General features: G+C 54.1%; 2 protein-coding genes across 14 annotated transcripts; one reads left to right on the forward strand and one right to left on the reverse strand.

Moving 5' to 3' along the window:
• The first annotated feature begins 372 nt into the window (after positions 1–372).
• On the forward strand, positions 373–17782 carry GRAMD2A (GRAM domain containing 2A). Of its 7 annotated transcripts, XR_013775829.1 has the most exons (14): positions 373–473; positions 1074–1400; positions 3715–3828; positions 4526–4583; positions 5865–5937; positions 6019–6122; positions 6696–6794; positions 7712–7783; positions 8628–8690; positions 9724–9880; positions 10151–10250; positions 10344–10451; positions 16588–16666; positions 17231–17782. XR_013775829.1 is itself a non-coding variant. In XM_079317814.1 (13 exons), the coding sequence occupies exons 3-13, from the start codon at positions 3725–3727 to the stop codon at positions 17238–17240; spliced, it is 948 nt and encodes a 315-aa protein (XP_079173940.1). In that variant the 5' UTR covers positions 373–473; positions 1074–1400; positions 3715–3724; the 3' UTR covers positions 17241–17782. The 7 variants fall into 7 exon arrangements, 6 of the variants coding, with proteins under 6 accessions (XP_079173940.1, XP_079173939.1, XP_079173938.1 ...); XM_079317814.1 differs by lacking the exon at positions 16588–16666; XM_079317813.1 differs by lacking the exon at positions 17231–17782 and having other exon boundaries at positions 3690–3828; positions 16588–17201.
• SENP8 (SUMO peptidase family member, NEDD8 specific) lies at positions 13321–19832 on the reverse strand. Of its 7 annotated transcripts, XM_079317821.1 has the most exons (3): positions 19412–19772; positions 19072–19193; positions 13321–15547 (listed from the first exon to the last, which is right to left on the reverse strand). In XM_079317821.1, exon 3 carries the CDS (start codon positions 15517–15519, stop codon positions 14881–14883), a length of 639 nt encoding a protein of 212 aa, XP_079173947.1. In that variant the 5' UTR covers positions 15520–15547; positions 19072–19193; positions 19412–19772; the 3' UTR covers positions 13321–14880. The 7 variants fall into 7 exon arrangements, with proteins under 7 accessions (XP_079173947.1, XP_079173944.1, XP_079173945.1 ...); XM_079317818.1 differs by lacking the exon at positions 19072–19193 and having other exon boundaries at positions 19722–19832; XM_079317819.1 differs by lacking the exon at positions 19072–19193 and having other exon boundaries at positions 13321–15538; positions 19722–19806.
• Between the last annotated feature and the right edge of the window lie 30 nt (positions 19833–19862).

The raw sequence follows: 19862 nt of genomic DNA on the forward strand, positions 1-19862 counted from the left end.
ATGCTGGGGTGGGGAGGGGGCCTAAGGGGGACTCAGTACGGCTGGGTGATCTACAGAGATGGGGCCAGGATGGGGGTCTGTGGGCGTTGGGGTTTCCATGCCTGGAGGAGAGAGCCAGCTGCACACCAGGCCGGTTTCTCCCGGGAGCGCAGCGCTCCCTCCCCGCGTGGCCTGAGCCCCGCCCACGGCGGGGATTCCCCGGCGCTTTCCCGCCGCGCGGCCCCTTTAAGAAGCTGTAGCGCGGCCCCTTTAAGGGCCGGGACCCGCCGGGCTCCGGCCCTCCCGGTTTGGGCGGGGCCTGTGGGGGCGGGAAGCGGTGCTCGGCGTGGCGGGGGCGGGGCCGGGCCGCGGGCGGCCAATGGGCGGGCGGGAGGGGGCGGGGCGCGGCGGCGGGCGGCCAATGGGCGGGCTGCGTGGCGGCGCGAGGAGGCCGGGGCGCGCGGGGCATGACGGCGGCGCGGGGCCGCGCACAGGTACTGGGGGGCCTCGGGGGGCTCCGGGACCGAGGGCGGCACCCGGGACTGAGGGGGACTGGGACCGGGAAGGGGTTCGGGGCCGGAGGGTGCCGGGAGCACGTTCCTCCCGCTGCCGCCGCGGAGCGGGTGCTACCCCTCGGCCTGTCCCGGCCGGCGCCGCCGCGCTGAGGGGAGCGCGGAAACACCGACACCCCTTTGCCCATTCCCTGAAGAGACGGGTCGGGCCTGGCCGGGATGGAGTCCCGCCGCTGCCTGCCGGGGACCCGCCGGCTTCTCCTGAGGAGCTCCGAGCGCGGGCGGGGATGGGATCCGCGCTGGGGCTGGCCCGGTGGGCGAGACCCCCGGTCCCATCGTGTCCGCACAGCCCCACAGGCCGGGGGTCACCTCCCGCCGCGCTCCGTCCGTGCCGCGGGGCGCTCGCAGCGGCTCCGGGGAGACCCAGCGCCACGGGCTCTGCGGACATCCTAGCACCGGGGTCTCGGCACTGCCCCGGCCGTGACCCCCCGGTTACTGGGGCAGGGAACACCGGGGACATCGCGGGAGGGGCACGCGGGGCTCCCTCCGGCCTTGACGTCGCGCCTCATTCTCTCCTGCCAGCGCCGCTCGGCTCCGGCCGTTCCCCTCCAGCATCCCGGCGTGGCTCCGCTCCAGCTCCGAGACGCGGGACTGAAATGACCTTGGACGCCAGGACCAAGGGCAGCTCGCCGAATCCCGCCAGGGCTCCCTCGGGCCGCGGCCGCCCGCCCGCCGGTGCCTCCCTCCGCCTCTGAGCCTCCTGGGGTTTGCTGGGAGGCGGGATCCCTGCCTGCTTCGCTCCGGCCTCCGCCGCGCTCTTCTCCGGCAGCGGAGCAGGGATCCTGCGAAAATCGCTCGCCGACGGAGGGGCTCGCGCCGGACCTTTTCCAGGCTGGATCCCAGCGCCGTGTAAGGGGAGACGGCGATCCCGTGGGAGGGAGAAGCACTGGGTTTTACTGGCAAAACCTGAGGGCTCGGGGTGCCGGGTGGCGGGTATCAGGAATGAGCAAGGGGGCATCAGGTCGCTGGATTGTTTTCACTTTGCTGGGAACTTCTACACCCACCCTCTCTACCTCCTCTCTACCTCTTCCTCTGAACTCCGACTGGTTTTGTTCCACTTGTATTTTGGAACACTTGGGATAGTGAGTTTGTCTCAGGAGCAGCTTCCTACTGAACAAATTCGAGGAGGGTGACAGTATGAGTTGCTAGAAAGTGTTTTCCTCACTGTGCTGGCACTGGAAGCACCTCTTGGTAGGGAAACCTCCCTGTGCCTGGAGCCCAGCCTTATCCTGTGCTCCCAAACTCTGGATGTATATTGATGCATCTAGGAGACAGGACGGAGCAAGATCTGGACAGAGGAGACAAAGCAGCTCCTGCCATGTCCCTGCTGGGGCTGAGGATGCTCATAACAGCCCACAGACTATCCCTGGAGCATCCCACTGCCAGCGCTGTGTCCAGGATCATCTTACCCAGGAGTTGTCCCTGATGGTGGCCATGAGAGGTAGAGAAAGCAAGCATACAGCACTTCAAGTGCTTTCCAGCTTGTGTTTTTTCTCATTTTAGGAGGTTTCTGTGTGTTTGGTGACCTCGAAGGGGTTCAGATGCCTTTGCCTCTCCCCAATCCCTGTGTGGTGCCCCTCGGTGTCAGTGCTGGTTAGGGATAAATCCGCTCACCGGATTAAGCAGTGCAGGCGCTTGGGGATTTAAGGGATGACGTGAGGAGAGCCAGGGAGAGCTGAGCTCTGGACAAGGAGGCACTTTTCCAGCATGGGAGAAGGGCAAATGAGGGCTTTGGTGGCTCCATGATAGGAGTTTCAGCTTCAGGGCAGCATGGAATCCCCTGACAGAGGATGCCTGAGGAGTCAGGCAGGGAAAACACTTTTTAGTGCCATGCCAGGGGATGTTATTTTGGTGCTTCTTGTCAGGAAGGTCTCCCTACTCTTCCTCACACATCCTTTGACCTGAGCTCCTAAAAACCCACGACCTCAGTGTGTCCATCCCATCCCTGCAGTGCTCCAGGGCTGTGCAGGCAAGTCTTTGGGGATCCAGGAGCTATTTCCCAGTCTGTTTCCAACCACACGGCACCAGTGACTTCTGTTTGGTTCTCTTGTGCCCCCATGTATGTGTTACTTATTGTGGGAGCATTCCCAGTGCCTCCAGCTGGGAGTCAGCCAGGCTCTATTGCACCTGGACAGTGTTTTCATCTGGGCTCTGAGGCTGTGGGGATGTGGGAGCTCACGTGGTGTCAGCTCTCAGCCCATTTGGGATCCAGCACCCCAATTCTGGCCCTTCCTGAATCAGGGGGATTATTGCCATGGGTTTCCTTTCCGAGGAGCAGGAGCAGGATGTGTGTAGGGCAGGACAGGCTGGTGAAGGAGCCTCTCTCAGGCTGTAGGTTTGGTTGTCTCCTCGGTGTGGGCTGTGCCGCAGTGTCACAGCGCCATGCCCGCAGCACCGGGCTGCTCTCCAGCCCTGCGCCTGTCCCGCTGCCGGAGCTCATCCTGTCCTGCCGGCGCCCACCTGCTCCGACTCACCCCCTGCATAGTGAGCTGAGTGCTTGCCCTGGACTCATTCCCTCTCATGCGTCTGTCTGTGGCTCCATGTGGCTGTTTGCTGCCTCTGCCGTGCCACCGGTCCCCTGGGATCGTGCTCTGCTTGGCTGCCAGTGCCACAGCTATCTCTGGTGGTGGTTTGCAGAGGGTGAAAGTGTCACCTTTGTGGCCTGCCAGGTGATAACCTCCCTGTGGCACTGGGCCCGTGTTTACTTTGGCTGCCGTGGCTGATAAGCACCTCTGATAACATTCCCGATGGTAAATAACCGGCTCTAATATGCCTGCTGATGGCTCTGCCCTGGGAAGATGATGTTTTGCTGACCAAGAGGAGCAGACCCTGGCTGAAATCCATCCCCTCAAGGAGTTTCATAGACCTGTGGTTTTTTCCATCCCAACCTCCAGCCTTTCAGGATAGTCTGTGCTTTGGAGGGTGTTATCCCAGGGAGCCGCAGCAATTTGGCTGCTCTATTGTGAGCGCTGGGGAGTCCCTGGCAGAAAAATGACTTTTTTTTTTCCCCTCCACGTGACTTGAGAAATAGCAGAAATATTCTTGCTGTCCTTGAGCAGCAGATTCTGACGTCTGTGTGCAGGCTGGGATTGAAGGGAACAGATTTACAGCTCCAGACCCCTTTTCCCCTTTCCCTAGGGGGCTGACAGGTGTCTCCTTGCAGTGCCACGCCGATGCATGAGAAGGCAGCTCCCCTGAAGAGCCCTGAGCCCAGGCACGGTCGTGAGAAGCTGGAGGTGTTCCACAAGCACAAGAGTTTGGATTCCCTCGACGGCAGGTGAGGAGCAGCATGCCGGGGTCTGTCTGTGGTTGAATATTCTCTGTTTTCTGTCCTGCTGTGGCATTCCTGCTGCCTTTGAGCCCTGAATACTGCCTGCCAACTGGGGCAGAACACAAGGGGGGCTAATTTGTTTTCTCCCTAAAATATTGTGGGTAAAAAAGCAGGGAAGTGAAAAGGGTTTGGGGAAGGGGATGATATTTCCACTTCTGAGGTTGTTGGTAGGATATTGCTTTCTCCATGGTTTGTCCTTTCATTTGTCCATGGGATAGACATGGGTGGATGTCCCTGTGCATGGCCAAAGCTCCTACTCAGCACATTCCCAAGTTCCTGCCTCTGCTTTCCCTTGGGAATCCTTGTCCCAGCCAAAGCTGCACATTTCCAGCTCTCAGCCTGTCCCAAGCTGCTGCCAGGTCAGCTCTGGGCTCCTTCCCATGGAACTGGGGTGTGTGTGAAGTACCTTGGTCCTGGTGCCTTCACTGGCTCTCATCAGAGATCAGCCCTCAACCGCCAGTACTGAGCCTCAGCAATGCCCAATGCCACCATAAATCCTGGAGACAACCAAAGTGTGGCTTCCTGGGGTCTCTCTTCAGTCCTTTACATTTTTCCATGTCTCATATTGCAGCACACGTTTTAGGGAGCAGGTGAGAGACCTGTGTCTCTTTGCTTACCTGGTGATTATCATTTTTCCTTCCAGCCTCCGCCTGAATGAAACCCTCAAGGATGAGGACATCAAGAAATGCCACCGGGAAGTGGTAAGCCTTTGGCTTTGGGAATGACCAGGCTGCTGTGTGCCTGTTGCCCTAGGAGGAGCTCTCAGGTGTGGGCTTGAAGGAGCCAGAGGCAGGTTCTGATGTGGGGCAGAGCCTCCAGCATTTAATTTCGGGAGATCTGGTGATGGTTTTGTGTGGCCCATGCTCTGCCTTGCAAATGCTTCCAGGATTTTCCATCTAGAACAAATGAGAAAGTGGAAATGTTGACTGAGAGCACTTAAATTTCTGTCCATTTGAACCTTTTTGGTTGTTCAAATCATGCCCAAACTAGATGGTTTTGGTCCATCTACAGATAAGAGGTGCCCTGGAAGAGGAAGGAGTGACAGAAAGTGGCATTTTGCCTTTTCCTGTGAAGAAAATGGAGGAGAAAAACATTTTTCCATTTCCTCAGAGGCATCTGAGAGGGTGACGGGACCTGCAGTGGATTTGTGCTGGGACCAGGGAGTGTTTCTTGGTGTCAATGCCCTCCATGTTCTCCTGGAGTGCTCCCACTGGCACCCCCACCATCCCAGCATCCCTCTGGGAGGTGTCTGAGCCAACTGAGTCTTGATCCTCTTAGGGCCCAGCTCATCCAGTGACAAGGTGCAGAGCACAAAGGTGACCTTGTACCTGTGGCTAGGAGGGCTCTGCTTGTTTGGCTGCCACAAACCAGCCCTGCTGTGCCAGCTTTCTCTGCATCCCGGCAAAGCAGCTCCTGCCTTGGAATTCGGGGTGCAGCATCCCTGGGGAGCATCCCGAGGGCAGGGGGCACAAAGCTGCCTTACAGGACCAGTTGAGCAGATTTGTGGGAGCATTCAGAGCTTTACCTTCGCCACAGGAGCGTTTCAGGGCCGAGCTGCCGAGCCTCCCGCCGCGCTGCCGGCAGGCTTTGAAGGAATATAAATAGCTGGATGGTGCGGCGCGATGGGCGCAAAGCGAGTGTTGTCACCGTGTCCCGGATAAGGGAAGAGGAGGAGGAGAGAAACCGCTGGGCAAAATCAACTGCCTGCAGATGAGCCTGGCAGAAAACAGGCTCCTCACTGAGGCTTAGCTGCCTCCATAGATATTAAGGGAAATGTTCATCTGGGAGGATGGCACAGCCTTCGCCGCGTGCTGGATCATCCAACCTTCCTCTCATCCGTCGGGGCTCCTGTCTGCAGCCTGCTGGGACCCCCCAGCGCCGCTCCCGGGTGCGGACAGAGGGAGGTTTTCTTGCAGGAGAGGGATTTTTGGGTCTCCTTTTCGGCAAGGTCACCGGATAACTTTGTTCTGCTTTGCTTTCAGGCTGCTAGCAAGTACAACTCCCAGTACCATAAGCTGTTCAAGGACATCCCGACGGAGGAGAGCGTGCTGAAAGGTGAGTGGCAGGGTGAGGGATGGGCACAGAGGGGGCAGGGTCCAGCACAGGGATTGCCACGACTCTCTCTCTGCCTTGCAGTTTGCTCCTGCGCACTCCAGAGAGACATCCTCATCCAAGGAAGGCTTTACATCTCCCCCAACTGGCTCTGCTTCTACGCAAACCTTTTTGGGAAGGACATTAAGGTAATGTGGGCACCAGCCCACACTGGTCCCTCAGGGCTTGTAACCACAGCTTATCCCCTCCTGCACCCAAATATCACCAAATCCCCAGCAGAAGGCTCTAATGAGAAGGGGAGCACAGCTGTCCCTCCCCCTCTGATGACCCGTGGCATCAGCCTGGGGAAACCAAATATTTGGTATGTTTTAAAATTCCCTGATGCAAAACCTCCTTCTATCTGCAGTGATGCTTGAAGGAAGATCAAAGGTTTTAGGGGGGGGCGGGATTTGAATCTCTCTTGGCTTTTCTTCTTGATTTACAATCTGATGTTTCCCCATTAGTCTTGTGGCTGACGGGGATCTTGGGAAGAGATGACTTCCTTTAAAACTGGGCTGAAAGACTGAATTATTTATATGTGATGCTTTCAGCAAATACCTGAAGGAAGCTCAAGGTTTCAGCAAAGTTACCCTGCCAAAAATAACAACCTGCCTTATTTTTCACCCTCCCTGGGCTTGCACGGGGGGCTCTCCTGGTGGATCTTAGGGAGGCTGGTTGGATGGTGCTTGTGCTGTGTCCATCCCTGTGTTCCTGCCCTGCAGGTTGTGATCCCAGTGGTGTCTGTACAGCTGATAAAGAAGCACAAGACAGCTCGTCTGCTGCCCAATGGCCTGGCCATCACCACCACTGCCAGCAGAAAGGTAACACCAGCACCCAGCAGATGCCCAGGTCCAAACTGGACGTGGTTTGAGAGCAGTGAATGAAGCTATTCCCATCCCTGGTTAGGAAGTGAGCGCTGCTCTCTGTGCTGGCTGCCAGCCAGGGCAAACACCACAGCTTTGCTTTTGTTCCTGAATTTCACTTTGTTCCTGGACAAAGCAAAGCCCAAGTGAAACTCGGCCGAGCCTGACAAATCCCTGCCAGGCTCACGTAAAACCTTTAAACTCCTTAAACACAAGCAGGGAAAGGGTTTGGGCTGGCATTCAGCCAGAGCTGGTGGAAAACTTGGATACGGGGCTGCATTTCCAGCTTTTAAATCCTGTTGGATGTTGTTGGCTGCAGTGAGCTGATGCAGTGTGTCCAAGTCCTCTCCTACCCAGGTGCTGCTGCCAGCACTGTGTGTTGCCTGTCCCTGTCAGGGAAGGGATTGTTCCTGCAGGATTTTGGAGGCAGTTATTCCTGCAGAATTTGGGAGGTGGGTTTTAGCAGGGAGTGGCATAGGGCAGGATTTGGGCATTCAAAGCCATGTGTGGCTGCCCTGCACATCAGACAGAGGCTCTGTGTCAGGCAGGGTGAGTGTGGCCCTGTGTCCCTTCCATCCCTGGAGATGTTTTCTGTAGGTCCTGGCCCCATTTACTGCCGTGTCCCTCTGGGTTAAGCTTGGGAAAGCTGTAGGAAGAGCAACTGAGCAAGACTGGCCCCAAAAAAATCTGGTCCAGGTTTTAGCAGGTTGCAAAAATAACAGCAGGGAAGCTCTGCAGGGAAATGCCCGTGGGGGAGATGTGGCTCCTGAAAAGGGGTAGATTCAAGGGCATGATGTCTCTGCCTGTCCCTGCATGTGGAGAACAACTCAGGATGGGGGGAATCTCTCTGAACAGCTCATCTCTTTCTCCTGCAGTACATCTTCGTATCCCTCATCTCTCGTGACAGCGTCTATGATGTCCTGAGGAGAGTCTGTACCCACCTGCAGGTACCCCCACTGTGTGTCCATGGCCCTGAGGCTCTGCACCTGCCCTTTGGGCTGAGCACAGCTCTTCATCACTGCCTCCAAGGCTTTGGGCTGCTCCCAAAGGCCTCTCCAATTCCCAGCATCCTCACTGCAGCAAGGGATGGGACAAGGGGCAGGAGCCATGCCTTGGGCACATCCTGTCCCCGTGGGCTTTTCTGGGTCATGGATGAGGCAGAGCTCTGAGTTTCTGCTCTCTCTCAGGGCGTGGGTATGAATTATTTATAATCTGGTGGTAATACTAGTTCTGCCACTCTGCACATTGTTGCCTTTTGCCCAGATCTAAAGTTTTAAGGTGAGGAAAAATGATACAAAATTAAACAGGAGTTTAAATTAAGTGGGGGAAGACATCCATCAGCCCTTGAGCTGGAGAGGATGACTGTGGGGACCTCTTCCCCCTGACTTTGGAGCACATGGGAAGCTGTGCAGGAGCTCTGCCCTGCCCATGAGGGTGTGTGCCAGCTGTGCCAGGGCAACGATTTGAGTGATTAAGCCCTGTTGCCAAACTGGGGGTTTTATTCTTTGAAATGTTCTGGGCTCTGCCCAGATGTGCCCTTTTTTTTTTTTCACTCCCTGATGTTTTATCCTGTCCTTGGAAGCCCTTGGCTTAACCATAGCCCCACCAGGTTTTTGGTGATGGGAAGCAATGATGCAGTGCCCTTTCCTCGTGCCCCAAATCCCTGTGATTGTAAGTTCTAGCAGCTGCTATTCAGAGTCTCAGCAGAAAAGCCCAAATTCCATTTTGTGGCTGAGGCTGAAGCAGGGAGAGGTGGCACTGTAATGCCTGATCCTTTTCCCCCCCATCTAGGTTTCCAGTAAGAAGAGCTTGAGTCTGAAGGAGCTGTCAGAGGAGCCAGACTCCGTGTCACTGGTGAGGGTCAGGGCAGCTCTAGGAGAGGAGACACCCCCTGCCTCATGCTGTGGGTGAAGGGGGCCTGCCTGGTCCCCTTGCTGGGTTTGAGACTGCCTGGTGGCTGCTCAGATAGTCAGGGGAGAGTTGGTTCTTCTGTCAAAGGGTGCAAGGATGTGCCTGCTGCCATCACAGCTTGTCCTCTGGAACCCTAATCCCCAGATGGGTCAAGACTACAGCCAGTGATTCTGTCTGTTTATAGACAGAAAAACTTCAGTCATGTGGGAAATGCCACCACCCTGACAGCTGATGCTGTTCACAGCTGGAAATGTGGATAACAGGCTGGCAGCGTGGTTTTGAGACATCCAAAAATCTGTGGGATGAGTAGGATGGGAGAGGGAAACACCTGCTGAACCATGGCATGATCCAGGGAGCATGGGGGTCTGCATCCTGCACCTTTGGAGAAGGGTGTCCTCCATGGCTGCTGGTCCTGAGCTTCAGGCTGGGTGCAGGAGTGACAATTGGGATGCACCAGAGGATGACAAGGGGGATGTCACCCTGGTCTGTTGATATGCCAGGGGTTAAAGATTCATTTCAAGGGCAGAATTAGGAGTGAGCCAGGCTGATCTGGCAGCATCTCCTGGTACTTCTGTGGGATGCAGCCCTTTGGCAGCTCCAGCCCTGGGAACTCTCTTTTGGGGGAGCCGCTTTCTGTGCCAGCTGCCACCCGCTTGTTTTTTTGTCTTTTGGGGGCACATTTTTGCCCTATTTGGGGCATGCTGGAGAGTTCCAGGTGACTGCCCTGAACTTCAAGGGGTGGAGGAGGCAGCAGCTGGTATTTGGGGCAGGTGTGGGGTGCGTGGGCAGGTCCTTCTACAGTAGTAGGAGCCTGAATTCCTGTGGAGCCGTCATGGAAGATCAGCTCTCCCTCAGGATGATGTTTTGAATGCGCTGGTGCTCCATGGAGATGCTGTAGGGTTTTGAGTGAATTTGGCCCCACCATATCCATGGCACTGCTGGTGTCATTCATGGCTCACCAGGACTGTTCCCACAGGAGGTGATTGTCCCCGAGGGCAAGTGGAGGAAGGTGTCACCTACCTCGCTGTCACTGTCTCTGCCTGATGCCAACTACCAGTGCATCCACAGGACCTCTGTCAGCAGCCTGAGTGCCAAGGAAAGCTCCTTCACCTCTGAGGAGCCACTGGTTTCAGGTAAGGGAGATGGGTTTGTGCCCTGCTCCACATGGTTCTGGGTGATAATCTCCGTAGAAGTGTGTTCATCCATCCTCTGCTCTCGTGCAGGAGAATTCTGCCTTACAGATTAGGCTGGGAGTCAGTGATGGAGTCCTGGGGATGTGCTGGGATCTCCTGGCTGCAGTGTCTGAGCCCATGAGGGAGGAATATTTGATGTTTCCTGGTTGCTGGAAGAGCAGGAGCATCAGCCAAGTGTGGCTGTGCCTCTGAGTCTGGATTTGCTTTCAGAAAGTGCAATAAATACCGAGGAAGAGCTGGAGGTGGAGCAGAGCTGTGTGGCAGAGCTGAGACCCTCCGACTACCAGCTCCTGAAGATTTTCATCGTGCTGTAAGTTTGCTGAGGGTGCAGGGAAGCTGGGGGGACTCTGGAAATGTTGGTCTCAGTCTCAACTGGGTGTTTGGCTTGTTCCTCTGCTCCCAGCATCTGTCTCCTGGTCGTGTCGTCCTCGTACCTGGCATTCCGCATCTTCCGTCTGGAGCAGCAGCTCTGCTCTCTGAACCGGGATTACCTCTCCCGTGGCCACAGGAGGTGAGGGATCCTCAAGCACATTTTGGGACACACAGGTCATGCCATGAGTGAAGGACTTGAGGGAATGTGGGTGCAAAGAAGAATGGCTCCATTCTGTGGGATGTTTCTAAGGAATGCTTTGTCCCTTATGCTGAGCCTGCTGTTGGGCTGGCAGAACCCACAGTGCCATCTCCACACTGGAGGTGATCCCATCAACTGCTGGTTTGAGTGACTGGGAAGCTCTGCTGTCCCTGAGACTCTGGAGCTTGGGAAGAGGTTTCCTCATTGGTTTGCAGCTGGTTCTTCAGTTGCAGGAAGCACCAGGACATCTTGTTGGAGCTGGGCTATGCCTGGGGGCTAAGGCCATGGGTACCAGCATGGGATGGACAGGAGGGGAATCTTCTTGGGCTGAGGACATCAGAAGGCACCAGGAAGGGTTATGGAGTCTCTGCAGTAACTCATCCCATCTTACCCCACTCCCTGCTTGCAGGTGACCATTCCCCAGGTGCTGGCTGAGGATGGACACTGAGGTGGTGGCACCCTGCCCATGGATCCCGGTGCTGTGTCCTCCCAACCATGGCTGTTAAATGTGGTCTGGCTTTCCCTCGGCCAGTAAAATGGGACCAAGTATTTTCTCTGTTTCTTCGGGCACTCATTCCTGGTGGGACTTTCCAGCCAGGTTCTGGCCACCAGTGCCAACTCCCCATCCCACTGGAAGTCTGTTTTCTCCCTGGGACACTGCTGTGCTGTAGCACCGGACAATGGCTCAGGGCTGCCGAGCACTTGGACCTTCCCTTAGGACTTGCTGCTAAAATGGACGCTGGTTTTTATTTCAGATTTGATTTTTTATTGTTAAAAGATGACCTTGGGCTCACCAGGAACCCCCAAAAACGTGGATGAGTTGCCACTGCTGCTGTGGGAGAACCCACCTGTTTGTCTCTGTCTCAGTATCCCTGTGAATATGCCTGGAGAAATGGCCCTGAATGCAATGATCTGTGGGGATAGGGAGAAAGGGCCCAGTAGCCCTTGGGGGTGTCAACTATCCCACACACAAGGGTGGGGGTACAAGCCCTTCTCTCCTGGAGCACTGAGAGCAGAGAGGGGGGTGTGTGTTTGTGTGTCCCTTGCAAAGCACTTTAAGGTCCCCCAGAGCAGGTGTCCTTGCTGGGGTGCACACCTGGCACCGGTGGACATTGTTAGTCCTGCTTGCCCCATTAAGACGTTGGGAAGGAGCCCATGGCTGGCACTGGAAAATGTCCTGGAGTGTAGTGTTAACCCTGCCACAGCATGGAGCTGAATGCTGCAGGATTTGTCTCACAGGAATTGTTCCACAGCCCCCTGGAAGCACATTGGGGCAGAAGGTGATTCCTATGTGATTCCTTTGGGTTTCTATTTCCTGTTTTTTTGGGAACTAAAAGTGCTCACGGGGCCAAATCCTGGTGCCCTGGGGAAGAGGTCACTGCTCGCTCCAGGCTTGGAACAGCTTTTAATGAAATGAAAATAAACCCAGGATTTTCTAGAACATTACTGTCTCTCACCAGCGTCCTCCACAGCGGTGCTAGGCTGGGAGCCCCAAAACCGGGCACCCCAAAATCTGTGCTGTCCCAGTGTCCCTTCAGGATGTGGGTGACATGGGGACAGCCCATCCTCTCATGGGTACAAGGGGACGGGGGTGCTTCTGACGGAGGATGCACTAGATGGCAGCAGAGGCTGCGGGATGTGACACACTGGTGGCAGGGCCACCCTGGGGACAGCGGTGCCGGGGGAGGGAGCTGAGTTGCAGCCCCACCCTGCTGGGGTGGGCACGGTGGGCCTTCCTCTTTCTCCTCCTCCTCACTGCACATCCACAACCCAATTCCACTCCTTTTTCTGGCCAGGCCCATGCAGCAAAATGCATGAATACTGCCCAACTTGAAAACCATGGTGGCCACTGGTTAAGTGGTGACAGGGGTGGTGTCACCTGTTTTGGGCGGGGTTTAACACCGGGGTGCCTGAGGGGCATGGTCTGGTTTCTTCAAAGCCCTGGCATTATGGGGCTGTCAGCCTTTGATTCCGTGGGTGACCTGGAGGATGAAAGGCGCCGTCCTGTCCCTGCCAGGGACTCACCCAGCTTGTTTACCCGGTGGAAATGGGTTTAGGGCTGTTTCTCCAACAAACAAGTTGGTGTTTAGTGGGTCCAACCTCAAAGTGAGGTCCCAAAAAGAGGTTTACAGGTTGAGGACTGGGGAGAGGGGTCTGGTCTGCTGTGCCCAGCCTGATGTTTGTTGGGTGCTCCAACAGCAGGAGCTTGGAGTGCAGGGGTCCCTGTGGTGAGCCCAAGCCAGGAATGTGGTCTCCTCTCAGGACTCTGGTTACAGCCAGTGGTGGGGTGAACCACAGGTGCAGTGACATGTAGAAAGTTTGGAGGAGCACTGGGATGAACCCACAGTGTGCTTTGGGGGGTCTCTGCTGCCGAGATGTGGTTGCAAGGCTCTGGTTTTGTTTCCCAGCTGGTGTCAGCCTGCCCGGTTTGGTGCATGTTGGTTCTCCCAATGACAACCTGCTTGAGCCTATTTGCTTTTCTTTGTGTAAAGAAATGCCATGTAAATGTCTTGGGTGCAGGGAATGTTCCTGGATACTCACTTTGCTGGCCTGGAGACGGATGAGGAGCACAGGGCAGTGCTGGACGAGCACAGCCCCTGCCCTCAAATCTTTCTGGTGTTCCCCATGTCACACCCACCATCCCATTTTCTGTCTCCCTCCCTCCCCAGCCCAAGCCAACCTCTAAAAATAGGACTGAGAGATCAAATCAGCCAAGGCAGCACTGTCAGAGATGAGTCAGAGCCATCATGCTGTGGCACTGCACCACAGCATTAGCAGGGACAGCAAGGACTGGATGACACCAGGAATTGCATGGTTTGCTCTGAGTTTTATTCAGGATTTAGGAGTGGCAGTGACATTGTTCTCGTAAAGCCCCTCAGAGTCCAAAGGGAATCCCCTTCAGTGAGTGGCTAGATCCTGTTCTGGCTCCAGCTGAGTGGGTTTTCCAGGAAGGGCTGGTGCTGGAGACTGCTTTCCTGTCCAGGCAGTGACAGGAGGGAGGGGAATGGCCCCAACCCTTGTCAGGCCCCAGTGCTGCCATGAGGGTGTTTTGGGGCAGCCTGGGCTGACTTATTGACTTTCACTTGGAGCAAGGGAAGCCCTCCATCCCCTCAGTGCTGTGCTGCTGCACACACCGGTGGTGAAGAGCTCCAGGTTAAAGATAATCCTTCCTCAAGGGTTGTATTTAACCCGGATTTCCCTTCTCAGGTAGGGGTGTGGTTTCTCAGCTAGACACCACCTGAGCAACCTGCTTTTTGCTTCTCATCTCTCTGCTAAGATTATTCCTTATCCTGCAAACATGTCTCAGTTTAATTTTTATTTTCCACACTGCTAAGCCTGTCTTTGAGGAGAGGTTTCACTCTGGGTTCCCAGTCATCATCCAGCACAGGAAGAGAAGTGTTTCAGTTTTCTGAAGTGCACTAAGGACTTCAACGAGTCCACAGTTATCTTTGGCTTTTATACCTCAAACTCTGTCCTTTTGTTCTCCCTGGTGTGGTTTTTTTTTTTCTCTCAAGTAACAGAACTGGTTTTGTGTTAGAGCAGCGACCACTAACAAGGGTTGGGGAGCACTGATGAACCCTCCCCACACAGAGACAACCTAAAATCCTAATGAAAAACCCCAGACTTCAAAGAGTGAGTGTTGCTTTTCATCTCAATTTTCTCTTCCTAGGATTGGCTTTCTCAGCTTCCTATTAATCTTCCAGCAGTTAAGAGTTGGGTTTTAATTTGCAATAAGAACAAGCAGGGGTGGGGGACCAAAAAAAGCCATCACTGTGTGGCCAAGGAGCACCTGGCTGATGAAAACTGACTTTGATTTTGCCCTGTTCTTAAATTAATTGTAGCATTTCCTTTGCAGTGACATCTCAATGTCAAGTTTTCAGGGGTACAAATCTTGGCTGCTAAATCCCACATTGCTCCAATACCATTAACAGGAGGCACAAACCAAAACTGCCCACATAAAGCACTCGGGGGCTTGGGTTTAAAAGCATTTGCTAAACCTGGCTTGGAAGGACAATGCCTGGAGCCAACTAAAACCACCTGATGAGGATGTGTTGCCTGCTGGGCACAGGTGGAAAAGTCTCTTTAGCAACCTGTTTCGCCACAGCGATTACTTCAAAAATTTACCATGGAGAGGGTTTCTTTGAAAGCAAAATGACTCTTGTCATTAGAAGTTGAAAGGCCAGTGATTTCAAGAGGAGAATAAGGCTTTTCCTGGAGGGAATGGGGTGTTTGGGGGGTGTAGCCATGCTAGAGGGGTTACATTCTTTTTCTTTGGGACAATCCTGCGCATGGGCATCTCCCTCAGGCACTGGGGGTGCTGCCTCTTGGACTGGGAAGGCAGTTTTTGGGGGCTGAAGGTGCATCCCCATCACTTCTGTGCCAGTTTTGTGATGAGAGCTTTCCACTCTGACCTCTTCTGCGTGATGTAGGAGGGGGTGAGGAGCTGCAGCAGAGGCTCCATCCGGCCCTGGAAGTAGCCGTGGCACAGAGCCTCAGCATTGCAGATCACATACATCCCACAGTCGTAGCTGTTCTGCTGTGCCGGCGCCTTCTCCTCCACAAAGGTGGCTTTGCCCCCTCTTTTTCCCAGAAAGGCCTCCAGTTTCCCTGCCACTTGCTTGGCATGGGCAGAGTTGCATTTACTGTGGGAATCGTAATGGGCAAAGCACTTCTTGTCCCTGAAATAAACCAGTAAACTCCAGTGGGTGCCCCCAGCAGCCTGGCTGGAGTTGTCATTGATAGGCAGGAACAGCAGCTCCTTGTGGAGAAGGTCCAACGGCTGGAGAAATATGGCTATTTCTTCCTGACTAAGGGCACACTTGATGAACTGAGCCACCTCGGGGCTGATGAAACACACGCGGGGACTGAACTCCTGGAACTGCTGGTTGGCGAAGTACTCGAAGGCGAAGCCGATGATGTGGTCATTGAGCCAGTTTGGGGGCTCCAGCAGCGCCACGTCCGACCGCCTCAGCAGGCTGTCCATGTAGCTGAGAACCACGGGATCCATCCTGCGCTGCTCCAGGGCACTGCCAGAGCTGCAACACACACAGGGAACAGGGCTCGGGACCTGCATCGCACCTGGCGTGTGGTACTGCCCAACAAACGCCTCAGGTTCCTTCTCAGCAGCAGTGAGAGCCCGGGATTCCCCACCCAGATGGATATTTGCAGGACTATGAGCAGATGGAGAACACAGCAGCAAGCTGCTGTGGCTCCAGTGAGATCAGCCTTCTGTCCTGAGGGTCTGAACCTCACAACAAAGGAGTTTCAGAGCAGTTCCTGCACAGAAACCAGGAGTGATGCAGACGTCAGGTGGTGTTTGGGTGTCTCAGTGTTTTACCTGTGCAGTGGGCAAGCACTGGAGTTCTTTGCATCACTGGTATTCCCCTAAATAAAAACCTTTTGGGGCTGTCTGAAAGACATATTGTGCCTTTCTCTGAGCACAGAGTGCCCCATCTATGTGCCAGAGGCATGACCTGTTCCAGGAGAACCTGCTGGTCCACCAGCACAGGAGGCACAGCCTTGAGTAAGGAATAACAAAGCAAGATGAGATCACAAACAAACCAGTTCCCAACCATGGAAATTTTTATGACAACTCTCTATATAGCCAGGATTTAGGAGATTTTCCATAGGGAAATTTGATTTGGAGCCCCTGTATCTACTTTGGTTTTCCTTTAGCTCTGACATCCCACAGCCCTTCCAGGCTCCCCAGTGCTGTGATGCATCCTCAGCCTCTAGCTCTTTTCCTGGCCAGGACAGGGCTGGAAATGCCACAACTTGGGACAGGGGTGACATGAACCTGATTTTGGCCTCACCCTTCCCTCCTCTGTCCCAAAGGCAGCATGAAAACATCTTCAGATTTCTAAAAGCCTCGTGTGAAAGCTCAGAATGATAAGATCACTTTAATGATTCACTATAAATAAGTCACCAATTTTCCATCATGATAAAGAAGAACGAAGCAGGAATGTTAGGAAGAAGTAGATTCACACTTCTTCTTGTGACGTGAATCATGAGGAATAACCCTGCCTGGCCTGGGATGCATAAATTAAGGGCTTTATCTCTCAAAAATCTTGGAAAGGTCCCCTGGCACATGAGAGGCAAGGAGCAGAATGGATGAGCCATGGTCTGTGTGTAAGACATAGGAAGGAAGGGCCGAGGTGAGTGTTTGGGGCATGAAACAGCCAGTGAGCATTTACATGTGGCTGGAGGATCCCAGAGATGCCGAGCAGCAGGAGTCACCAGAGGAAGGGAACAGCCCTTGTTTATGCTGAGCCAAACACAATGGTATTTGGACACACTTCCCATCTTAATGAGCTTCAACTATTTCCAAGCTCGTGGTGCAAACCCTTCCAGTATAAAAACAAGGAATCCAAATGGAATCCCAGTAACTCCTCAGCCTGACAGAATATAGTCTGGTTTAAGGATCTGAACATACTCCAAATATCCTGTTTGGGGGTTTAACGTGGGCACTGCTGAAATACTTTTTGCATGTGCCCATGAAATGCCCTAAATTTTCCTCTACATTGTGTTCTCTCTGCTTCATCTTGTCCTGGACATGTAGAAGTTCAGCCAACAGCTTTCCACTCTAGTACAAATGGAATTAAGGGTGAGGGAAGCATGTGTCCCCTGCTCTGTCAATTTTCCACTCTGCAGAAACATCGTTGTGGTTTGGTTTTTTTTGGTTTTTTTTGTTTTTTTTTTCCTGTCATGACATTTGGCAGGTTCCTCTAGTCAGGAAGGAGAATGCAAGTGCTTAATTGCCACTAGCTACTACTTTTAATTTTGTTGCCATCTGGTATTTGTGAAACTGCCTGTGAGTTCCGTGGGATGACTCACCACATCCAGCTCCAAGGAAAACCCTTGGGAGGCTCCCTCAGAGCCGTCAGGTAAGCAGGAAGGACCAAAACAAATTGATGGGGCTGTGAAAAGCCACTGGTGAGGTGGCTTTGTGTGGGCAAACCACCCATAAGAGCTAAAGATGGATCTGCAGAGGAACCAGGCAAGCCTCTGAGGAGTGCTGAAATCCTGACGTGGATTGGGAGCAGCTCTGCTCAGCCACAGCCAGGATTCTCTTCCTGAAGGCTCAGGCACGCTTTGTTCAGTTTCCATAAAAATAGGAATAAATACTGGCACAGGCCTGGAACATTTGCTGGAGGTTGCCAACAAGTGTCTTGCTGGTTTGTTTTATTTGCATATTAGTAGTTGGAATTTGTGCAAACTCCCTGGAATTCTCATCTCCTCCAAGGGATTTCAGCTGCCCCATTTCCAATATGGGGAGAGAGAAAACAGCATTACAAACACCATAATTCAATTTACAGATTTGAAAATGGTGCTGTGTTGCATCAATAGGGCAAGAGGTCAAGTTTCCCTCACTTAAGTTGTAATAATTTAACAAATTAGCTGCTGACATTAGTGCCAGTTCAATCCATTAATGGATGGGGCTCCTTTGTGTCCAGATGCAAGCAAAGCCTGTGTTTTTCAACACTTGACCAAAACCACCCCAGACCTGTCATTTTCACACCATTAAAGATAACCCTCTACAGGTAATTGCTGAAGGCACTTGAGAGCCAAAGGATGAGACTTTGTAACTGAGTGTAAAAAGGCAGTGACAGAGCAAAGGGAGTGTCAACTAAGGATGAATCAGATTCCTAGAGTCTATTTCAATAAATTAAAGGTGTTAAGAACCTCCAGAGTGAATAGTTTAAGGTGACACGTCACTAGAGTCCTATTCCTAATTTAAAGAACATGGAGGTAAATAGGAAAATGGCCACCTGGAAGACAAAGAATCCAGACTTTTTCAGGGAACAGGAGGGAAGACAGAGAAGGTTTTGTCTTTTAAAGATCAAGAGTAAAAGACCCTGTGGTTTAGTTTTCTATTCACTTTTTCTGGAAATAGAGGGTTTAGATAAAATGTCTGGATAATTGTTAATGGAACAAGATCAGACAAGGAACATTAATTTCTATTAGCCAACAGGAGCCAGGCTGGGTGACACCTGAATGTCTGGACTTATGTGTTTCCTGACAGAGCCAGAGGAGAAACACAAGGGAAATTAAACAACTCAACCAGAATAGAAGCGTAGTTGTCTCCTTTTTTGTTATATATAAATAATTATCTCTGCAGCTGCAGGTTATAATTCCTGCATGATACAAGAACATCCTATTTCTGAAGGTTCAGCAGGCCATGAGTGCTGAAATCAGAGGAAAATACTCAAAGTCTGTACTCACTATGCCCAAACTTCTCTGTTCTGGACAAATTCCCCAAACCAGAGACTCTGCAATTCAGCACCTTTCTTGGTGTCACAGCATCTCCCAGAGCACAAAACCAAGAGCCACAGGAACAACACACAATGGGTTTTACTCCCCAGGATAAGATTGACCAAAACCTGGAGTTTAACAGGAGAAAACCCTCAGCGACCAGAACGCCTGAAAATGAGCGATGGTACCGGGAATGTCCCAGAGGTACCGGCGGGATCCCAGCTCAGAGCCTTAACCCGAATGCCATGCACTCACCTCCCACGGAAAGAGTCTCATCCAGGGAGCACGGGGAGGGAATAAAACTTACCTGAAAGACCTGCAGGTCACAGGAATTCGGTCAGGAGTGGAATTCGGTCAGGGAAGGGATTGGGGCTGTCCCACGCCCCACGGAGGAGGAGCGCGGGGCTGCCCCGGGGGCTGCCCCCGCTGCTGTCCCCGCTGCTGCCCCCGCTGCTGCCCCCGGGGCTGCCCCCGCTGCTGCCCCCGCTGCTGCCCCCGCTGCTGCCCCCGGTGCTACCCCCGGGGCTGCCCCCGCTGCTGTCCCCGCTGCTGCCCCCGCTGCTGCCCCCGGTGCTACCCCCGCTGCTGCCCCCGGGGCTGCCCCCGCTGCTGCCCCCGCTGCTGCCCCCGCTGCTGCATCAGAGCACCTCGCTCACCCCACCGCCGCTCTTATGTGAACAAACGGGAACTACAGGGCAAGGACAAGAGTGCACCGCGGCCAGGGCCTGCCTGGGGCAGGAGCACCCACAGCACCGTAACACACCTCCACTCCTTTGCCCATGTTACCCTTTTTTCCCCTTAAAACACAGGCTTAAAGCCTCCGGGCCCGAGGCCGGCCAGCACCGACCCCCGAGGGCTGCGGCCGGCGCCACCCCCAGACACGGCGCCCATGTAAATGGAATTATGGTGTCCCACCATGTCCCTCCGTGTCCCCTCCCGTGTTTCCCCGGCTCTCACCCGCCGCCTCATCGCCCGCCGCCGCCGCTCGGTTGCCACGCGCTGCCGTAAAGCGTCCGCGTCGTAACGACGAGGGGTGGTGTCCGTGGGCGTGTTCACGGCAGGGCGGGGCACGCGCCTGCCTCCCTCCCTCCCTCCGCC

The sequence above is a fragment of the Erithacus rubecula genome (genome assembly GCF_903797595.1).
Source record: "Erithacus rubecula genome assembly, chromosome: 14".
NCBI classification, from domain to species: Eukaryota; Metazoa; Chordata; class Aves; order Passeriformes; family Muscicapidae; genus Erithacus; species Erithacus rubecula.

Bases quoted from the DNA above. Each gene is read 5' to 3' on its own strand.
- GRAMD2A (XM_079317813.1), top strand. From the start codon at position 3,725: ATGCATGAGAAGGCAGCTCCCCTGAAGAGCCCTGAGCCCAGGCACGGT. The intron at 8,691-9,723 runs GTGAGGGTCAGG...CTGTTCCCACAG, and splicing joins AGCCAGACTCCGTGTCACTG to GAGGTGATTGTCCCCGAGGG. The intron at 10,251-10,343 runs GTAAGTTTGCTG...CTCTGCTCCCAG, and splicing joins CTGAAGATTTTCATCGTGCT to CATCTGTCTCCTGGTCGTGT.
- SENP8 (XM_079317818.1), bottom strand. From the start codon at position 15,519: ATGGATCCCGTGGTTCTCAGCTACATGGACAGCCTGCTGAGGCGGTCG.